The 19,670-nt window shown below is 38.5% G+C and overlaps 2 protein-coding genes across 6 annotated transcripts in view; one reads left to right on the top strand and one right to left on the bottom strand.

Moving 5' to 3' along the window:
- DNAH6 (dynein axonemal heavy chain 6) overlaps positions 1 to 19,670 on the bottom strand; it is a 342,612-nt gene that overhangs the window by 294,590 nt on the left and 28,352 nt on the right. For 4 of the 5 annotated variants that reach the window (XM_058428736.1, XM_058428735.1, XM_058428738.1 and 1 more), the window contains exon 2: positions 517 to 749. In XM_058428736.1, coding sequence (XP_058284719.1) covers positions 517 to 741 — 225 coding nt within the window. In that variant the 5' untranslated portion in view covers positions 742 to 749. Of the gene's footprint in view, positions 1 to 516; positions 750 to 1,968; positions 2,098 to 19,670 lie in introns of those variants that run through there. The other variant, XM_032177305.2, reaches the window with a different exon arrangement.
- On the top strand, positions 13,740 to 15,346 carry LOC116483347 (protein FAM76B-like). Its single transcript, XM_032753643.2, has one exon. It carries the CDS (start codon positions 13,817 to 13,819, stop codon positions 14,831 to 14,833), a length of 1,017 nt encoding a protein of 338 aa, XP_032609534.1. The 5' UTR covers positions 13,740 to 13,816; the 3' UTR covers positions 14,834 to 15,346.

The following is a 19,670-nucleotide window of genomic DNA, read 5'->3' as shown; positions in this document are numbered from 1 at the left end:
AAGTGGAGAGGACAATTTTCACTTTTTAATTTTTTCGCTTTCACGGCTCTTTACATGCATTTATAATTATCCAAGGGCATAAATGGTTTCTAAAAATTAAGTATTTTCAACATGCACACAATTTTTTAAATACAAAGGCATGTACTTTGAAAATAATAAAACTGTATAACTAAATATAACATTTACTAAACTTCTCAGTGTGAAATGGTACCCTAATATTTAAAAGTGCCTAATAGCATACATAGTTAAGTATTTGTATTGTACATAATCCTAGAGAGGACTTATCTGCCTGAAAACTTTGTTCACCACTGTATCCTTCAACTTAAACAGTGCCTAGAACTTAGTATTTGTTTAATAAATATTTGCCGTATTTACAACTACATAAACAGTTATTATCTTTTAGCTTTTCATTCCTTCTTTGTCAATTCAGAGGCTGGAAATGACTTCCATCCTCCAAAGCAATTTTGCAACTTCCTCTGTGGCTACAGAGGCTAAAACAATGGTTTTTGAACTTACCAAAGGCTCTAGTTTTATAGGCTGCTGTCGTTTTCTTGTCTTCTCCTGAGCTTTTGTAATGTGCCTAAAATTTAGGATTTGTGTATCAGATTCATTTTCTGTGGATATCACATAACTCACTCTTCCTTTGGCTTTTATATTATTCAGTCTTGAAAGTGCAGAATTTTTGGCATACTCTTCAGTATCTGTCAGGTCAGATTCACTATCTGTGGCCCGAAAAGTCATCCTTACTCCTGAAAAGAATAGGTGAGGAAAAAGAAAATGAAAAGTAGATCAAAAGGATCGGGGAAGGAGGCTACTGGAGAGGGACTTAAGGACTAGGAAGAGTTGAATTCACTCACTTCCCTCAAATAAAACCCATCAAAGTTACCCCAGTCTTCCCGAACTGAGAACTTGAACCAAAGGAATAAAAAATTAGAAACTGTGCCTAGGCTTCAAGAACCCCTGTAGCTAGGGTGGAACCCAGGAACTTGCATTTCTTGCAAGTTCTTGGCGGATGCTGCTGCTGCTGCTCATCTGGGGACCACACTGGTCTAGATTTGGAAGGAAAAAAGGAAATGTAATTAGTACTGAGATCAATGTTTCTCATCTCCTGCGGAACTTGTTCAAAATGCAGCTAATTCTAGTACACGCAGTCTGAAAAATACAGTATAGGTACTCAAGAAGAAATAAAGGAAAAAAAAGGAATTGAGGGCTAATTTCTGACACAGTGCTTCTGGAGCTTTAACGTGCAGGACAATCACTTGCAGAGCTTGTTAAAATGAAGGCTCTGATTCATACACTGAGTAGCAAGGTCCTAAAACATTAGAAATATGAGCCTTTTGTAACGGTCTTGCACTCTGCACCACCACGCACACTTTCACCCCATTAGATGAGTGGAGATACTTCAAAACACCTTCCAAAATAGGGTTAGCACAAGAGGTCTTGAATCAGGTGTCGGCAGACCTAGGTTTTATATAGATCAGTGCTGGCCAATAGAAATATGAGAGCTTTGTATGCAATTTTAATTTTCAAGTAATAGCATTTAAAAAAAGAAATAGGTGAAATTAATTTTAATAATGTGTTTTATTTACCATATACAAATAATCATTTGAACACACAGTATAAAAATTATAGTGGTATCTTTTGGTACCACGCCTTCAAAATCCAGTGTGCTTTTTACATATGAGCACATTTCAATTCAGACTAGCCACACGAGGTCTAATGATTACCGTATTTAACAGCGCAGGTCCAGATTTGACCACTCAGCGTGAGATCTTTGACAAGTCTCTTGATATCGCTATTGCTCACTTTCCACCCCTCTATAATGATGGGCGGATAGGAGACAATCACTGAAATGCCTTTCCATTGATTTTCTCTGCCTCTTTGAGCCTTTATGTTCTCCGAAAGTCAGGCTTTGTTTCTGGCCCAGAAATCGGAGCCCAGCCCCGAGGGTCGGTTCCCAGGACTCACCAAGTCAGAATAGAGCAACCACTGCCGAGGGTCTCCAGAGAGAGCAATGCCTGGTCGGGAGTAGAAAGTACTCGGTAGCGCGGAATGTTTCCTGTTGCGTAGCAACCAGCTGGCCTCTACGGAACCACTGCGCCACTGGGTAACACGTCGCCAGGCAACGTCTCAACTAGCCACAGCTTTCCGTCCAGGAGCGCGCCAGGCAATCGAGCCAATTAGTGTCTCCGAAACATTTCCCACGTCGCTGATTGTTGGAGAATCCGCACAGCTCGGTTCCTCCTCTGCGCTGGGAATTGAGTACTGTGCCAGGAGGTGTAGGCAGAGCAGCCAAAGGAGGTGGTTAATTCTGTTTGTTTCCTTGCTTATCGACCACTCACACCCATCTCAACCGCTTACAGGAATTTCTTTTCTGTTTTCCTTCAAGAGGCTTAAGACTGACTTGACGTTCAATTTAATAGAAATTTATCCGAAAGAGTCGAGAATTTCAGGAGAGGAATGTGGGTTGTGTAGACAAATGAGGTCCCACTCTCCAAGGGAGCAACCACTCTGCATCCCTGCCCTACCCGCCGACCTCCTCCCGAGTGTCCTAAGGCTCAAGAAATGTGGCCTCCTCTTCCCTTAACCTCCACTGTGGCCTTCCAACTAATGTCCTTTTCCATTTGGAAGGTAACCTTGGTGTCAGGCATAGGATGAGCCCGTATTACTTGGTTCCCTTGCCCTTTCTAACAAAGCAGACCCTAGATCTTATTCTGGCGTTTAATCTCACTTAAGTTACCAAGTGACTGTTGCTAATTTTGTACGGAACGACCCCATCGAAGGCCAGGGCCTGTTGCTTACTCAGGATGCCTTATCCCAGTTACTGATTAGGGGAAGAAATCCTTTCACCTGTCTTGATGAATCCTTACACCACATGGCCGAGCTCTGGTTTTCACCCTTGTCTCCAAAATGACATAATCACCACTGGAACTCATCATTTTCTTTTGCTCTTTTTGGTTGCTCTTTGTTACCTTGATATTTGTTTCTTGCTCTGTGTGAAGTTCTTTACATTATCGTACTCACAGCCTGCATCTTCTCAATCTTAACATATTCAGGTATGTATTTGATATGCTGATATGATTCTCTAAATCATAGATAGAGCTAAAATGGAGACTACAGGTCACATAATCCAACTCCCCTATTTGATTAGTAAGGGAACTGAAGCCCAGAGAAAGCAAGTGCTTTACTCCAGGTCAGGCAGCTGGTTGTGCCACAGACAAAACTAGAATGCAGATCTCCCAATCCCTAATGAGAAACTGGAAACAGCAAGAGAGTAAAGTCAGTTTAGAAAAAATTTTAAAAATTCAGAAAAACTTCAAATGTAGACAAAATAAAGATTAATTCCCCAGAGATGGAAAAATACACACAAAACTAATTAGCTAGTAAAATGCAATCATTGATATAAACTAATAATGGAAAAAGAAATTCAAAGCCAACTCAATACAACTCAATACTTTATGCTCAAACAAGCATAAAGTTATAATAACATGCAATGTTAGACACATCCTCAAACTGGATTTCATTTCAGATGTGCAGTGAAAATTTTAATCTGTTCCCTTCAAAGTTTATGTAATGGAGACAAATCTATTGCTCCTCAATCCTGGACTCCCTTTTTTAGATTAAGGTGGATTGTACACAAGTGTTACCATGTGCAGCTGAAAGCATTCCAAAAGCTAAGGAGTGTGTGTGTGTGTGTGTGTGTGTGTGTGTGTGTATGAGTGTGGTGAAGTGGAGGTGGGGAGGATTGGAAGACACAGACATAGTTTTACAAAGATATTACTATATGAAACACTACTCATCAAATCTCTCCAAGCTTATTTTTTAACGTGGCAAGATGTTATCTTCATTACCAACTGACCACTTACTAAATCAATGTAGACAGCTTTGTGTATAGCCTGCTATTTTTATAGTTCTTATAGATAATTGTTACAACTCATTGGTTGTTTCTTATGTGCCAAGTACTGTGCTTTATACTTTGCATTCATTTTCTTAAGTACTGCTAACAAACATGAAATTCCCATTTCATAGCTAAAGAACTAGGTTACAGATGGTTACTCACAAGTTCACATCTTTAATAGTAAAAGTAAATGCACTTAAAATTTTTTTAGCATCAGGTTAAGATTTATATACCAGGCCATTTGTGACGGGTGCTATTCCACTAATCATTGCAATAACCTTATGTTAGAGGTATTATTATACCTATTCCACAGATAGGAAATTGCGGCTTAAAGAGGTTATGTGACTTTCCCAAGTCACTTCAGAGGTAGTAAGTGGCAGAGCTGAGATACAAATCCAGATCCATCAACTTAAATTTCTATATGAATTTGAGCCCAAGATTATTGAATCATAGAATTCTTCTTCTGGATATATAGTGGAGTATAGCAGGGCTCACAGAAATAAGGGAATCCTCAAGTGTCAAAATAATAATCAGATGAAACCAGAGCAATACATAACATGGAAGCTGTGGGTGCTGTGGGTACAAATGCCTATACAAAGAACATATAGCTTCAGGGATTAATGCTGAGGAGAAATAGAAGACTAGGCCTTGCTTGAGTCTACATAAAGTGGAAGAGCAAACTACAGTTGCCACACACATCTAAGACTGTTGGAAGAATTATCCCCTCAGTAATAGGTTAGACTAGGAAAAAACTGGCAGTGACAAAAACCTACAGGAAAACCAGCATATTTCTACCTGCAGATCCAGGTGGAAAAAATTGTTAAAAATATAATAGTCTCTCCCAGGAATTTATGAGTACAGACAAAACTAGTTCTGGGTTTTTCATTTACACTACCTATGTGGTCTGGGGAAAAAATGCAAACTACTAGGAAATACTCATGAAGAGAAAGGCATCATCAACTCTGAGTCCTTAGAATTCTCACAAGTTAGTTTCAGCCAAATATAAATTTACAATTAAAAAAAACCCCAAACATACAAGAAAACAAGCCACTCCAAACAAGAGTTAGCAAAACAAGACTTAAAAGGCAAACACATTATATATTAGAACTCTTAAATATAAAATACATAAAATATTTATGAAATGTTCAAGGATAATGACAATATAAAATTTAAAATAATTATGGGAATAACATTAGCAAAAATGGTAGAGTAGGGAACCCTAAAAGTCCATTCTTCCACAAAAGTTATGAGTTCAGTGACTTTAGAGATTTCAGTAACCACATGTGACAAAGCATACAGTCTTTAAGTAATAGTTTACAAAAGTCAGCAACAAACAAATACGACCTACAACAGGCAGAAACAACAAATTCTTAGAAGGCAGGAGAATCTGATTTCCAGAGTTACCATATTATAATATTCAACATATCCAATATCAAATTTTCAACCAAAAGTATGAGACATGCAAACAAAGAAAGTATGGTCCACTTACAGGAAGAAAAACTTAATTAATTATAAATTAAGATGTTAATTGTAATCATAGGGCAACCACTAAGAAAATAACTAAAAAAATAGATAAAAAGTGAACCAAAATGGTACACTTAAAAAAATCTACCTCATACAAAAGAAGGCAATAGTGAAAGAATTGAAAAATAACATATGGAAAACAAATAGAAAACGTCAAAAGTAAGTCCTTCTTCATCAGTAATTACATTAAATGGAAATTGATTAAACTTATCATTTAAAAGGCAGAATGAATAAAAAACATGACTCAAATACATATTGTCTATAAGAGACATACTTTAGATTCAAAAACACAGATATGTTGAAATAAAATAATGGAAAAAAGATATTTCATGCATGCTCTAAGCAAAAGAAAGCTGCAATGGCTATGCTAATACTAAACAAAATAGACTTTAAGACAAAAATTGTGATGAGAGATAAAGGTTATGAAAAGAGTCAATCCATCAAGAAGCTAGAACAATTAAAACATATATTCACCTAACAACACAGCCCCAAAACATATGAAGTAATAACCAACAGAATCAAAGGGAGAAATAGATAATTCAACAATAGTAGTTGAAGATTCTAGCTTCAGTAATGATAGAACAACTACTGCTACAGTTTGAATGTGTCCCCTGAAGTTCAGATGTTGGAAAATTAATCCTCAATGCAACAGTGTTGAGAAGTGGGGCCTAATAAGAGGTGATTAGGTCAAAATGGAGACCTAATGCAGAGACCTCATGAATGGATTCATGTCGTTTTCTTGGGAGTGGGCTAGTTATTGAGAAGACTTGTTATAAAAGTGAGTTGGACCCTCTCTTGTTCTCTCATGTATTCTGTTGCCCTTCCATCTTCCATCATGGGGGAATGCAACATGAGGTCCCTTACCAGATGCCACTGGCCTCTCAATTTTGGACTTCCCAGCCTCCAGAACTGTAAGAAATAAATCTTTGTTCTTTATGAATTATCCAGGCTGTGTTATGTATTCCATTATAGTCACATCAAATTGACTAAGGGACTATAGAAAAGATTAATAAGGAAATAGAATAATTGAGAAACACTACAAAACAAACATGCCTGAAAAACATCTATAAAATGTCCCACCCCCAAAACAACAGAAAACACTTTCTTTTCAAGTGCACATGAAACGTTCTCTGGGATAGACCATGTGTTAGGCCACAAAACAAGTCTCAATAAATTTTAAAATTTTGAAATCATACAAAATATCTTTTCTGACCACATGAAATAAAATCAGAAATACTAGCAAACTGAATCCAGCAGTATATTCAAAGGATTGTACACCATGGGTAATTATGATTCATCACAGGAATGTAAAAGTAGTTTAATATAAAAAAATCATAAATGTAATACATCATATTAACAGAAGAAGAGGGGAAAAAGACAGCATGATCAACTCAATATATGCAGGAAAAAGCATCTGATAAAAATCCATCACTCTTTCATTATGAAAACATTAAACAAGGAATAGGAACAGCTCCAGTCTACAGCTCCCAGCATGAGTGACGCAGAAGACGGGTGATTTCTGCATTTCCAACTGAGGTACCGGGTTCATCTCACTGGGGAGTGTCGGAAAGTGGGTGCAAGACAGTGGGTTCAGCACACGGAGAGTGAGCCGAAGCAGGGTGAGGCATCGCCTCACCTGGGAAGTGCAAGGGGTCTGGGAATTCTCTTTCCTAGTCAAAGAAAGGGGTGACAGATGGTACCTGGAAAATTGGGTTGCTCCCACCCTAATACTGCACTTTTCCAATGGTCTTAGCAAACAGCACACCAGGAGATTATATCCTGCGCCTGGCTCACAGGGTCCTACGCCCATGGAGCCTCACTCATTGCTAGCACAGCAGTCTGAGATCAAACTGCAAGGCCTCAGCGAGGCTGGGGGAGGAGCACCTGCCATTGCTGAGGCTTGAGTAGGTAAACAAAGCAGCAGGAAAGCTCAAACTGGGTGGAGCCCACCACAGCTCAAGGAGGCCTGCCTGCCTCTGTAGACTCCACCTCTGGGGGCAGGACACAGCCAAACAAAAGGCAGCAGAATCCTCTGCAGACTTAAATGTCCCTGTCTGACAGCTTTGAAGAGAGTAGTGGTTCTCCCCACATGCAGTTGGAGATCTGACAATGGACAGACTCCCTCCTCAAGTGGGTCCCTGACCCCTGAGTAGCCTAACTGGGAGGCACCCCCCAGTAGGGGCAGACTGACACCTCACATGGCCGGGTACTCCTCTGAGACAAAACTTCCAGTGGAATGATCAGGCAGCAACATTTGCTGTTCACCAATATCCGCTGTTCTGCAGCCTCTGCTGCTGATACCCAGGCAAACAGGGTCTGGAGTGGACCTCCGGCAAACTCCAACAGACCTGCAGCTGAGGGTCTTGCCTGTTAAAAGGAAAACTAACAAACACAAAGGACATCCACACCAAAAGCCATCTGTATGTCACCATCATCAAAGACCAAAGGTAGATAAAACCATAAAGATGGGGAAAAAACAGAGCAGAAAAATGGAAAACTCTAAAAATCAGAGCACCTCTCCTCCTCCAAAGGAACGCAGCTCCTCACCAGCAACAGAACAAAGCTGGAAGGAGAATGACTTTGACGAGTTACGAGAAGAAGGCTTCAGACGATCAAACTACTCCGAGCTAAAGGAGGAAGTTCAAACCCATGGCAAAGAAGTTAAAAACATTGAAAAAAAAAATTAGACGAATTGCTAACTAAATAACCAATGCAGAGAAGTCCTTAAAGGACCTGATGGAGCTGAAAACCAAGGCATGAGAACTACGTGACGAATGCACAAGCCTCAGTAGCTGATTCGATCAAGTGGAAGAAAGGGTATCAGTGATGGAAGATCAAATGAATGAAATGAAGTGAGAAGAGAAGTTTAGAGAAAAAAGAATAAAAAGAAACGAACAAAGCCTCCAAGAAATATGGGACTATATGAAAAGACCAAATCTACGTCTGATTGGTGTACCCGAAAGTGACGGGGAGAATGGAACCAAGTTGGAAAACACTCCACAGGATATTATCCAGGAAAACTTCCCCAATCTAGCAAGGCAGGCCAACATTCAAATTCAGGAAATATAGAGAACACCACAAAGATACTCCTTGAGAAGAGCAACTCCAAGACATATAATTGTCAGATTCTCCAAAGTTGAAATGAAGGAAAAAATGTTAAGGGCAGCCAGAGAGAAAGGTCGGGTTACCCACAAAGGGAAGCCCATCAGACTAACAGCTGATCTCTCGGCAGAAACTCTACAAGGCAGAAGAGGGTGAGGGCCAATATTCAACATTCTTGAGGAAAATAATTTTCAACCCAGAATTTCATATCCAGCCAAACTAAGCTTCATAAGTGAAGGAGAAATAAAATACTTTACAGACAAGCAAATGCTGAGAGATTTTGTCACCACAGGCCTGCCCTAAAAGAGGTCCTGAAGGAAGCACTAAACATGGAAAGGAACAACCGGTACCAGCCACTGCAAAGACATGCCAAATTGTAAAGACCATCGAGGCTAGGAAGAAACCGCATTAACTAATGAGCAAAATAACCAACTAACATCATAATGACATGATCAAATTCACACATAACAATATTAACGTTAAATGTAAATGGGCTAAATGCTCCAATTAAAAGACACAGACTGCCAAATTGGATAAAGAGTCAAGACCCATCAGTGTGCTGTATTCAGGAGACCCATCTCACGTGCAGAGACACACATAGGCTCAAAATAAAGGGATAGAGGAAGATCTACCAAGCAAATGGAAAACAAAAAAAGGCAGGGGTTACAATCCTAGTCTCTGATAAAATAGACTTTACACCAACGAGTATCAAAAGAGACAAAGGAGGCCATTACATAATGGTAAAGGGATCAATTCAACAAGAAGAGCTAACTATCCTAAATATATATGCACCCAATACAGGAGCACCCAGATTCATAAAGCAAGTCCTTAGAGACCTACAAAGAGACTTAGACTCCCACACAATAATAATGGGAGACTTTAGCACCTCATTGTCAACATTAGACAGATCAATGAGACACAAAGTTAACAAGGATATCCAGGAATTGAACTCAGCTCTGCACCAAGCAGACCTAATAGACATCTACAGAACTCTCCACCCCAAATCAACAGAATATAAATTCTTCTCAGTGCCACACCACACTTATTCCAAAATTGACCACATAGTTGGAAGTAAAGCACTCCTCAGCAAATGTAAAAGAACAGAAATTATAACAAACTGTCTCTCAGACCACAGTGCAATCAAACTAGAACTCAGGATTAAGAAACTCAATCAAAACAGCTCAACTACATGGAAACTGAACAACCTGCTCCTGAATGACTATTGGGTACATAACGAAATGAAGGCAGAAATAAAGATGTTCTTTGAAACCAACGAGAACAAAGACACAACATACCAGAATCTCTGGGACACATTCAAAGCAGTGTGTAGAGGGAAATTTATAGCACTAAATGCACACAAGAGAAAGCAGGAAAGATCTAAAATGGACACCCTAACCTCATAATTAAAAGCACTAGAGAAGCAAGAGCAAACACATTCAAAAGCTAGCAGAAGGCAAGAAATAACTAAGATAAGAGCAGAACTGAAGGAAATAGAGACACAAAAAACTCTTCAAAAAATCAGTGAACCCAGGACCTGGTTTTTTGAAAAGATCAATAAAATGGATAGACTGCTAGCAAGACTAATAAAGAAGAAAAGAGAGAAGAATCAAATAGATGCAATAAAAAATGATAAAGGGGATATCACCACCGATCCCAGAGATATACAAACTGCCATCAGAGAATACTATAAACACCTCTATGCAAATAAACTAGAAAATCTAGAAGAAATGGATAAATTCCTCGACACATACACTCTCCCAAGACTAAACCAGGAAGAAGTTGAATCTCTGAATAGACCAAAAACAGGCTCTGAAATTAAGGCAATAATTAATAGCTTACCAACCAAAAAAAGTCCAGGACCAGATGGATTCACAGCCAAATTCTACCAGAGGTACAAGGAGGAGCTGGTACCATTCCTTTTGAAACTACTCCAAGCAATAGAAAAAGAGGGAATCCTCCCTAACTCATTTTATGAGGCCAGTATCATCCTGATACCAAAGCCTGGCAGAGACACAACAAAAAAAGAGAATTTTAGACCAATATCCCTGATGAACATCGATGCAAAAATCTTCAATAAAATACTGGCAAACTGAATCCAGCAGCACATCAAAAAGCTTATCCACCATGATCAAGTGGACTTCATCCCTGGGATGCAAGGCTAGTTCAACATATGCAAATCAATAAATGTAATCCAGCATATAAACAGAACCAATGACAAAAACCATATGATTATCTCAATAGACGCAGAAAAGGCCTTTGACAAAATTCAACAACACTTCATGCTAAAAACTCTCAATAAATTAGGTATTGATGGGACGTATCTCAAAATAATAAGAGCTATCTATGACAAACCCACAGCCAACATCATACTGAATGGGCAAAAACTGGAAGCATTCCTTTTGAAAACTGGCACGAGACAGGGATGCCCTCCCTCACTACTCCTATTCAACACAGTGTTGGAAGTTCTGGCCAGAGCAATCAGGCAGGAGAAGGAAATAAAGGGTATTCAATTAGGAAAAGAGGAAGTCAAATTGCCCCTGTTTGCAGATGACATGATTGTATATTTAGAAAAACCCATAGTCTCAGCCCAAAATCTCCTTAAGCTGATAGGCAACTTCAGCAAAGTCTCAGGATACAAAATCAATGTGCAAAAATCACAAGCATTCTTATACACCAATAACAGACAAACAGAGAGCCAAATCATGAGTGAACTCCCATTCACAATTGCTTCAAAGAGAATAAAATACCTAGGAATCCAACTTACAAGGGACGTGAAGGACCTCTTCAAGGAGAACTAGAAACCACTGCTCAATGAAATAAAAGAGGATACAAACAAATGGAAGAACATTCCATGCTCATGGGTTGGAAGAATCAATATCATGAAAATGGCCATACTGCCCAAGGTAATTTATAGATTCAATGCCATCCCCATCAAGCTACCAATGACTTTCTTCACAGAATTGGAAAAAACTACTTTAAAGTTCATATGGAACCAAAAAAGAGCCCACATTGCCAAGTCAATCCTAAGCCAAAAGAACAAAGCTGGAGGCATCACGCTACCTGACTTCAAACTATACTACAAGGCTAGAGTAACCGAAACAGCATGGTACTGGTACCAAAGCAGAGATATAGACCAATGGAACAGAACAGAGCCCTCAGAAATAATGCCGCATATCTACAACCATCTGATCTTTGACAAACCTGACAAAAACAAGCAATGGGGAAAGGATTCCCTATTTAATAAATGGTGCTGGGAAAACTGGCTAGCCATATGTAGAAAGCTGAAACTGGATCCCTTCCTTACACCTTATACAAAAATTAATTCAAGATGGATTAAAGACTTACATGTTAGACCTAACACCATAAAAACCCTAGAAGAAAACCTAGGTAATACCATTCAGGACATAGGCATGGGCAAGGACTTCATGTCTAAAACACCAAAAGCAATGGCAACAAAAGCCAAAATTGACAAATGAGATCTAATTAATCTAAAGAGCTTCTGCACAGCAAAAGAAACTACCATCAGAGTGAACAGGCAACCTACAGAATGGGAGAAAATTTTTGCAATCTACTCATCTGACAAAGGGCTAATATCCAGAATCTACAATGAACTCAAACAAATTTACAAGAAAAAAACAAACAACCCCATCAAAAAGTGGGCAAAGGACATGAACAGACACTTCTCAAAAGAAGACATTTATGCAGCCAAAAAACACATGAAGAAATGCTCATCATCACTGGCCATCAGAGAAATGCAAATCAAAACCACAATGAGATACCACCTCACACCAGTTAGAATGGCCATCATTAAAAAATCAGGAAACAACAGGTGCTGGAGAGGATGTGGAGAAATAGGAACACTTTTACACTGTTGGTGGGACTGTAAACTAGTTCAACCATTGTGGAAGTCAGTGTGGCGATTCCTCAGGGATCTCGAACTAGAAATACCATTTGACCCAGCCATCCCATTACTGGGTATATACCCAAAGGACTATAAATCATGCTGCTATAAAGACACATGCACACGTATGTTTATTGCGGCACTATTCACAATAGCAAAGACTTGGAACCAACCCAAATGTCCAACAACGATAGACTGGATTAAGAAAATGTGGCACATATACACCATGGAATACTATGCAGCCATAAAAAATGATGAGTTCATGTCCTTTGTAGGGACATGGATGAAACTGGAAAACATCATTCTCAGTAAACTATCGCAAGGACAAAAAACCAAACACTGCATGTTCTCACTCATAAGTGGGAATTGAACAATGAGAACTCATGGACACAGGAAGGGGAACATCACACTGTTGTGGGGTTGGGGGAGGGGGGAGGGACAGCATTAGGAGATATACCTAATGCTAAATGACGAGTTAATGGGTGCAGGAAATCAACATGGCACATGGATACATATGTAACAAACCTGCACATTGTGCACATGTACCCTAAAACCTAAAGTATAATAAAAAAAAAAAGAACCACATCTGCAGGTGAAGAAATATAAAGATGAAAATATTTTAAAGTTACATTAAGTAGTAATGTCATAAAACAGTTTGCATAACATGATTATATTTTTGTAAGCCCAGAATATATATAAACTCAGAAACTATATAGAAGAAAAACATAACGATTTGGGAGATTTATGGTTATTTTTATGTGATGCCCTTTGCTATTCTGTGTGTTTAAAAATAAAGACCATCTCCTACTTTTACACTGAGAAAAACGACTTACTTTTAAATTAGCATAAGAAGGCATAAAGTGGAGGGACCATGAACTTGGTGGAGGCCAGGATGAAATGGATCAGGAGCACTGCTGAAAGATTTAGTTTTTGATAAAAAGAAATGACATCTGTCCAATGTAGATGGGAGGAAGGTGGCAGTGGGTTAGCTAAAGTGATAGATTTGGGGCCTTATTTATTCCATTTCCTCTCTGAAGCAGGAGATGTGGTCAGCTGCTGAGAAGGGTGGAGGTGGGAGTGGTAGAGGCTTCATATAATTTATACGGGAGTTAACGTCTCTTCAGCCTTGGCTGTCCAGTTTAATTTCAGGGTCTGTGAACTGCTTACAATTGTATTCATGTTTGTGTGCATGCATTTCTTTGTCTATAACGTTGATAAGATTCTTAAAAGAGTCTGACCAATCACCTCTCAAAGATGAGAATTCGGGGCGCGAGGCAGGGGGAGGGGGAGGAGGAGGAGCCCGCGGCCCGGGCCGCGGCGGCGGCTCTCGGGTTCTCCGTAGGGCCCCGCCTCGGAGCGGGCGGCGGCGGAGGTGGAGACTGAGGAGCAGGATGGCGGCCTCGGCCCTGTACGCCTGCACCGAGTGTACCCAGCGCTATCCCTTCGAGGAGCTCTCCCAGGGCCAGCAGCTCTGCAAGGAATGTCGGATTGCACATCCTATTGTAAAATGTACTTACTGCAGATCAGAATTTCAACAAGAGAGCAAAACTAACACAATTTGTAAGAAGTGTGCTCAAAACGTGAAGCAATTTGGGACGCCCAAGCCTTGTCAGTACTGTAACATAATTGCAGCATTTATTGGTACCAAGTGTCAGCGTTGCACAAATTCAGAAAAAAAGTATGGACCACCTCAGACCTGTGAACAATGCAAACAGCAGTGTGCTTTTGATCGGAAGGAGGAAGGAAGAAGAAAGGTTGATGGAAAGTTATTATGCTGGCTCTGTACTTTATCGTACAAAAGAGTTTTACAGAAGACGAAAGAACAAAGGAAGAGCCTGGGATCTTCACATTCAAATTCATCTTCTTCATCTCTTAGTGAGAAAGACCGGCATCATCCAAAACATCATCACCACCATCATCACCATCACCGTCGTCACAGCAGTAGCTATCACAAAATCAGCAATCTAAGTCCAGAACAAGAGCAGGGACTGTGGAAACAGAGCCATAAATCCTCTGCAGCAATTCAGAATGAAACTCCAAAGAAAAAGCCCAAATTGGAATCTAAGCCATCTAATGGAGATAGTTCTATAAATCAGTCAGCACATAGTGGGAGAACAGACAATTTTGTCCTTATAAGTCAACTGAAAGAAGAAGTGATGTCACTTAAGCGTCTCTTACAGCAGAGAGACCAGACCACTTTAGAAAAAGATAAAAAGTTAACTGAACTAAAGGCAGACTTTCAGTACCAAGAGTCAAATTTGAGAACAAAAATGAACAGTATGGAAAAAGCTCACAAAGAAACTGTGGAACAACTTCAGGCCAAAAACAGAGAACTACTCAAACAGGTGGCAGCATTATCAAAGGGTAAAAAATTTGACAAAAGTGGAAGCATACTGACATCTCCTTGAGAAAGTAATTTGTTTAGCATTTCTTCTTACAATGTAAATTTGGGGAAAAAAAATTCTGTGAAGCCCTTAAATTCTGTGTAGTAGAAAAATATTTTTGCACACCAAATGAATTGGTGTGTTTCCTATTCACTTTTATAATTGATATACAGCATTTTTTAAGTTGTAAAACGTTCAAACAAAACTTCAACTGGTTTGAAGTAACTTTTTAATTATTTGATATCCAGGAACTTTTTTGCCAGCAATAGTATTAAACAGTTGTAAAGGAGTGCATGAGTAGTGCTCTTTGTAAAATGCAACATGCAATAATAGAGTAGGTATGGTTTAAGAAGTCAGAGCAGCAGGGTTTTTTTGTTTTGTTTTTGTTTTACACTATGCTAATTTCTGACAAACAGTTTTCAGTTTAGAAATACAAAAACTTTTAAACTCGAAAAATGGCGAACACTGGTTTTTTGGGAATTGTGTTTTTACTTTGCATCAACATGAATTTAGGAGAAAATCACGGTGCTTTTATTAAATGAACTTCAGATATACATAAATTTGTTTTTTAAAGTTACATCATTAACATTAGTAACCTGGCATTTTCATTATTGGTATAGGAATTAATGTTTATTGTACAGTATCTAAGGTAAAATGTGTTTCTGTTTTGTAAAAACTACTGTAGATTTTTACTTACAAGTGCCTTTTTGCCACCTAATGTTTTTATTTATAGGAATGCTGATCTTTTGTACACACAGTTTGTTTTAAAATCATGTTTAATAAATGTTTGTATATAAATGCATATGTATAGAAGCCTATTTCAAAAGGAAATCAAAGTTGCTAGTAAAATGTTCGAGATTACATTTAGAACTAACTGATAATGCATATAGATTGTAGAAAATTTTGTGATTTGTTTCTGTGTGATAAGGGAAGCTGTTGGTCTTTGAATTCATTTAATTATGTCAAAATAGTTCCCCAAAGATTTAATTTTAAGTTGCTTCTTAAAGAGTAATTTTATTTTTTATGTCATATGGCTTCATATTAGTATTTTGTGAGTTACATGTTTTGCTTTATTTTTTATAAAATTTCCTTAAAATTTTAATGTTTCTACAATGATCCATATATCTGCTTTTCCTATATGTGGTTATCTAAGTTAATATTTGTGTACAACATAATTTGTAAATTTAAAGCAAATCTGAAAAAAATTAATCTTTTTAATCCAATCTGTGATAATCTTTGAATAAATTGGAATCTACTATAAGATTCAGGCACTATAAGTAAATTGTCCTAAAGTCTTTAAAATTGTCTATAAAAGGTTAAGGTAGGGTGGGATACGTTATGCGAAGTTATTGACTAACTATATTCTGATCCAGCGGTTTTCAGCCTGAAATGGAATTTATCTCCTAGTTATTATCAGTTCAGAGTTTTAGTTTGATTTTAAAGTATTGCTAGATCCACTGTATAGAGTGAGTTGCTTCTCAATAATTTATGGGCAAAGATAAATTTGCTTCATGTAAAACTGTTACTAAATTTATAAGTTTTAAAGATTTTGTTTTTATACAAGCATTGATTGTGAATGTCATATCAAAGGTTGGCTTTCTTAAGAACACATGATTGAAACAAATTTTTTTTAACATGATGTGTTTCAACGGACTGTTCTCATAGTTCATTATAAAGTGATACCAAATAATTCTTTGTCCATTTTGAAAGCATAATATAGGGTAATTTTCAAGTGACAGAAAAAGATTCAGTTAGAATCTTGTAAACTAAACCAGTTTATTTTTATGAGATCTTCATGTAATAATTTTCTTAAATTTAGTACTCTCAACCATGATAGATAATGCCTTAACATGGATTTTAACGTTTGCAGGATTTGCTAAATTCATAAGATAGTTATTACCTTTCTTTGAAATTTGTAATGTTTTATATTCTTGTTTCATAGCCATTTATCAGTCCACAGTGGTCATTATGGTTTTACTTTTTGATAGTTCTTACATCTTGTTGGAGAAACTACAAAAGAAAGTTGTCCTTGTCCTTCCCCTTAGCTAACATCAAAATTAAAAATAGTTTAATATTAATATTAGCTAACATTAAAAGGGAAGGTAATTCAGTTTTAATGTTAGCTACCATTAACAGTCTAATAATTTAGCTTTGTAAATTCCAAGGCTAAAACCCTTTCATGGGCTTCACAGTATTCAGTCCTAATTAAATACCCTTCTTTATTCCATGACCTTATTTTATAACTTAAATTTTTTGCAATTGTATAAACTAGTAATTCAGTCCCAGTCCTGGATCTCTGTAGTGTTTTGACTTAATAAACTGATATTCTTTAAATGTGGACCTGTAAGGAGATGCTATGGTGTGGTGTATTGTGCTTTTAGCCTGTTTTCCACTATTAATTAGCATTTACCAGTAAGGGTCATTTTGACTCAAGTTATTTATGTATTAATAGCCTGTGAATATTGCAGTCCTTTTTAGATTATATTGGTCTAAATATGCATTCTGCAGTGAACCTGTTAAGCTGTTCACATGTATAGACTATTGAAATACTGTACTTGTACACATCTGACTGTTGACATTTTGTACTTTTTTCTAGATCCAATATTTCACAATAAAAAACTTGTCAAAGGCAAAAAAAAAAAAAAAAAAGATGAGAATTCGACACAGTCTGCAAGTGGGGCACCCTTAAGTGTTGGCATAAGTCACAGGCTGCTCAACTTTCTGAGGGGTTTGTGATATCATATTCTGTTGCTTCATCACCACCTCGTGGTCAAATATATGCATTACCAGATTTTGAATCAGGGCAATGGTTTCTCAAATCTGAAAGGAACTTGAGGCATTATACGGTCTAATGCCCCACTAGTTATGAGAATTAATAGTTATTATAAAGCTTTCCTTCAAAATATTGAACCAATGTGAATATGTATGAGTGATAAGCCCTGCCAAGCCTAGATAATTACATTTCAAGACTTAAAGGTCTTTGCAGAGGTGATCTCTAAGTTAGTGTTTTTGTGATTTGAAAAGGTCAAAGAGGCTGGACGTGGTGGCTCATGCCTGTAATCCCAGCACGTTGGGAGGCCAAAGTGGGTGGATCACCTGAGGTCAGGAGTTCGAGTCCAGCCTGGCCAACATGGTGAAACCCCGTCTCTACTAAAAATACAAAAATTAGCTGGGCATGGTGGTGCATGCCAGTAATCCCAGCTACTGGGGAGGCTGAGGCAGGAGAATCGAGTGAACCCAGGAGGTGGAGGTTGCAGTGAGCCAAGATTGCCATTGCACTCCAGACTGGGCAACAGAGCAAGACTCTGTCTCAGTAAATAAATAGTCAAAGGGCATTTAAACTTAATTGCATATTAAGATCACTTAGAGAGCTTCGAAAAATTCTGATGCCCAGGCCACACATCATATGAATTAAACTCTCTAAGAGTGAGAGATCCAGACATTGATACTTTTTCTAAAGTGTCCTCTACCCCAGGTGATTCCACACAGACACATCTGAGAGCCTCTGCCACAGCAGCTTGCTATTCAGCGTGTGATCCATTGACTAGCAGCATTGGCATCACCTGAGAGCTTGCTAGTCATGCAGAATTTCAGATACTGCTCCAGACCTCATGAATCAATCTGTCTTTTAATAATTCCCAGGTGGTTCAGTTCATATTAAATTTTATAAGTGCTGCTATGGAGAACAGAATTGGTGTCCAGTAGGTCTGCTGGATATGGAAGGCTGGAATGGTGCCTGGAAGGTGAGTTTCTCAACTTTGATCACTTCCAGTTACAGGAAATGCATTATATCTGTGCCTCTGTTAGATAGTTCTAATTTTCAGAAAGTTCTGTTTTGGGTAGGTGTCAAAATCTACTCTCTAGTCACTTCTACAAACTGTCCCCGTGTTTTGTTTTTAATGTTTGAATGCAGATATTATTCTACCCTTAATTTTCCTTCTTTAAATCTCTCCCTCCTAACCTTCCAGTCTCTTTAGTCCATGTATGATATTTTTGCAGAACTCTCTTTAGTAATTCTACACTAAAAATGGCTCTTGGGACTGAAAGTGGGATTTTGGATGTGATGTGACATAATGAGTACAGTAGGAAAATGATTCCCCTTCATCTAGAAATTCTACTAGTGTCTCCTTTTTGCTTCCTGAAAATCAGGATATTAGTCACGGTCTTCGTAAAATGCTACATTATAGAGAACCTGTATCCAGCAAACAAATCAACACGGATGGTCCCAGGGCCTCAGATGATTCATATGCTACCACTAATAGTGTCCTGAGCTCTCAGAGAGAGACCAATGTGTGAGTTCTGGGCTGAGGTTTTTTGGACCTTTGTCTCCAGTGGAGCCAGACTCTTGCCCCGACCCCCTTCTCCTAGGACCACATCCTTTCACAAAGATAGCCCTTCCCTCAGTGTGGCTGTCAGGGAAAACCTGCAAACCGCAACTGCTGCCTCTGATCTCACTCTGTTCATTCTGTCTTGCCTTTGACTCCAAACTCAAACTAATGACAACCACTCCTGTTCTTACTGTGGCCTTAGTTCCTCGTGCTTGACCATAATACACCTGTGTGCCTTGGTGGGGAGTCTTGCCTGTTGTCACAGTCTCTTAAAACTGAACAAACAGCCTATCATGGACCAGTTTCATATCAGTTATTCTTGTTAGAATATTTGATCTCAGCATCTCACCCCTTTACTCATCTTTGGGCCTGAAGCTGTTGTGTCTACCAAGGATGTCCCAGCCTAGCTTCCTCTTGGACCATCTGCATCACTTGTATAGCCATCCAGTCTTCTGGTGCCGATTCCTTCTGGAGCCTTTCAGTCATGACTCATTTACATAACTTTTTAACTCCAGGAATTTAAACTATGTAGG

Source organism: Hylobates moloch, unplaced genomic scaffold (genome assembly GCF_009828535.3).
Source record: "Hylobates moloch isolate HMO894 unplaced genomic scaffold, HMol_V3 SCAFFOLD_15, whole genome shotgun sequence".
NCBI classification, from domain to species: domain Eukaryota; kingdom Metazoa; phylum Chordata; class Mammalia; order Primates; family Hylobatidae; genus Hylobates; species Hylobates moloch.
Note: the sequence above shows the minus strand (reverse complement) of the source record. Positions and strands in the feature narration are given on the sequence as shown.